The 3,120-nt window shown below is 39.6% G+C and overlaps 1 protein-coding gene across 1 annotated transcript; it reads left to right on the top strand.

Moving 5' to 3' along the window:
• Positions 1–656: 656 nt before the first annotated feature.
• On the top strand, positions 657–1,268 carry LOC147391230 (uncharacterized). Its single transcript, XM_086459032.1, has one exon. It carries the CDS (start codon positions 657–659, stop codon positions 1,266–1,268), a length of 612 nt encoding a protein of 203 aa, XP_086315158.1.
• The last annotated feature ends 1,852 nt before the right edge of the window (positions 1,269–3,120 follow it).

Here is a 3,120-nt window from a genome sequence, read left to right as displayed (position 1 = left end):
TACTGGTACAAAGTTATACCTTTCGGGTTAAAAAAACGTAGGGGCGACTTATCAACGGTTGGTAACAGAACTTTTCAAGGATCTGTTAGGCAAGATTGTAGAAGTCTATATTGATGATCTGCTGATGAAAAGTAAGAAGAATGAAGATCACATTGCTAGTCGAGAAGAGATCTTTTTTCGAGTGAGAAAAGTTGGGATGAAGCTCAATCTGGATAAGTGCACTTTCGCATTAACCTCGGGAAAGTTCTTGGGTTACCTGGTCATAAAGAGAGGTATAGAAGCCAACCCAGTCCAGATTATAGCACTACTAGATATGCCCTCATTGAAAATACAAAAGCAAGTTCAGAAATTAGCAGGAAGAGTAGCAACCCTAAATTGATTCATTTCCAGATCTTCAAATAAGTGTAGGCCGTTGTACCAGCTATTGTGAAAGAATACCAAGTTTGAATGGACAGATGAGTAAGCAAATCTTTATAAAGCTGAAGTCATATCTATCCAAACCAGAAGTAAGAGAAGGCTTAAGACTATACCAAGCTATTTCAGATTGCGCACTCAATTCAGTCTTGGTTAGGGCTGGAACAATGACAGAGTAGCCTATTTACTTCTTGAGCAAGACCTTCATTGATGCCGAGACACGCTATTCCAGACTTGAGAAGATGGGATTAGCTCTAGTCTACACAGTGTTGTACCTAAGACCGTACTTCCAGGCGCACCAAGTACAGGTCATTATAGAGTACCCTTTGAAGTTTGTCTTAGGGAAGACAGAGGGATCAGACAGAATGGCAAACTGGATTGTAAAGTTAGCAGAATTTGAGTTTAAGTATAAGCCTAGAGTTTCATTGAAAGGCCAAGCAGTTGTAGATTTCCCAATAAAAGAGAAAATAAATCTATTGGTAAAAGAGCTGGAGCATGTTGAAGAAGGAAAAGAAACACACAACCATCCAGGGTGGAAGGTCTATGTGGATGGATCTTCAAACCTGGAAGGATCGGGAATAAAAGTGGTGCTAATCACTCCTAACATATCCAGGATAGAAAAGACGATTAGATTGGGATTCAGGACTTCAAATAATGAAGCAAAATATGATGTAATGCCAGTCGACCTCAATTCGTTAGCAGGATTGGGGGTAACTGAGACTACTATTTGTAGTGACTCACAGCTAGTAGTTAATCATGTCAATGGGACGTTTGAAGCACGAGATCCCAGAATGCAACTCTATCTAGAGAAAATTAGGTCTGTCATATTTCGAGTTGGGGAGATCAGAGTATAACACATACCGCGAACGGACAACAGGCATGCAAACGCCTTAGCCTTCATAGCCTCAATGCGAGTAGGAGAAGATAGGAGAAAATTGTCATTAGGCTACCAGGAAAGTCTCACGATAAACAAACCAGAGTTAGTCGGCGTGGTAGTAGCAATAGGGGATCAAGGATGGATGATCCCAATCTTAGCTTTCCTATAGTAAGAAGATGTACCCAACGATCCTAAGGAGGCTAAACGAATCAAGAGCAGAGCAGAGAGATACATTATCCTAGATGGGATTTTGTACAATAAATTAATTGGAGGACCACTCCTACATTGTCTAGTATCAGAAGAGGCAAATGACATATTGAGTGAGATCCACGAAGGGGATTGTAGAAACCATTCAGAGGCAAGGTCTTTGGCCCACAAAGTACTCTATCAAGGGTATTTCTGGCCTTATTTGCAAAAAGACGCAGCTCTACATGTCAAACACTGTGACAATTACCAAATATGTGAGAGGATAATTCGACAGCCAACAGTGCAGCTCAATTCTCTCATCAGCCCTTAGCTATTTGCACAATGGAGAAATGATATAGTAAGCCCATTGCCGAAGCACTAGGTAACCTAACTTTCTTGCTAGTGGTGACAAATTACTTCACCAAATGGCCAGAAACACTCCCTCTAACCAGAATACATCAGTTGGAAGTCTAGAAGTTCCTATAGGAGAATATAATTTGTAAATTTTGTCGGCTATACACTTTAGTCTTAGATAATGGAAGATAATTTGTAGGAGAGCAGATCAGAGATTTCTGTAAAGAGCATGGGATAACGCAATTGTTTTCTACGCCATAGTACCCACAGAACAACGGACAGGCTGAATATACCAATAAGGTACTGATAGACACGCTAAAGAATAGGCTAGGAGAATCAAAGGGAAAGTGGACAACAGTCTTGCATAGCGTACTATGGGCCTATAGGACAACTACCAGAATATCCACAGAGATGTCTCCATTCGCTATGGCTTATGGAATGGAGGCAGTGTTTATATAGAAAATAACTTCCCCACAATAAAATCTAGAAAAGTGTAAACTGACTAGAACAATTGACAGATAATCGTACAGCTAGATTTGTTGTAAGAGAAACGAGAAACACCATTGATAAGGCTAGAAAGTTTTAACAAAAAGTTACAGAGCTATTTCAACAAGAAATTCTGCCACAAGTAATTTAAAGAAGGAAATCTAGTACTACGTAGGGCTTTTTAGAATATAAAAAAGCAGAACACCGACAAGCTAGGCACTAACTGGGAAAAACCATATAGAATAACAAGAGTAGGCTAAAAGGAAGTCTATTACTTGATAATAATGATCGGTCAAGAGTTGCCTAGACCGTGGAACACATGTAACTTGAAAAAATACTATCAATAAAAAATATCTTTTTTTATCGATATTAGCCTACACGCGAATTTAATAAGCACTGAAAATATATCTTACTTGGATCCACGCCTACGTGGGTCTTCTCTACCTTAATTGATAGGATAAAAAGCTGGTCGGGAATCAATTCTGACACAAGTAACAAAAACATTAATGTAGATCCCACTTGAATTCGAACCTACGTGGGTTTTTTCTACCTTAATTGGCAGAGTAAGAAGCTGATTGGGGTCCTACTCTATAACAAGTTCAAGAGCATTTAAGTTAGATCTCACCTAGATCCGAGCCTACGTGGGTCTTTTCTGCCTTAATTGGCAGGATAAGAAGGTGGTCGGGGTTCAACTCTAATATTAGTAACAAAGCACTAATGTGGATCCGCTTAGATCTGGACCTACATGGGTCTTCTCTACCTTAATTGGTAGAGTAAGAAGCTAGTTAGGATCCTACTCTATC

Source organism: Akebia trifoliata, chromosome 11, assembly GCF_017979445.1.
Source record: "Akebia trifoliata isolate Shusen 1 chromosome 11, ASM1797944v1, whole genome shotgun sequence".
Taxonomy (NCBI): Eukaryota; Viridiplantae; Streptophyta; class Magnoliopsida; order Ranunculales; family Lardizabalaceae; genus Akebia; species Akebia trifoliata.
This window is presented reverse-complemented; position numbering and strand designations above follow the sequence as displayed.

Excerpts from the sequence above, each read along its gene's own strand:
- LOC147391230 (XM_086459032.1), top strand. The coding sequence starts at position 657 with ATGGGATTAGCTCTAGTCTACACAGTGTTGTACCTAAGACCGTACTTC.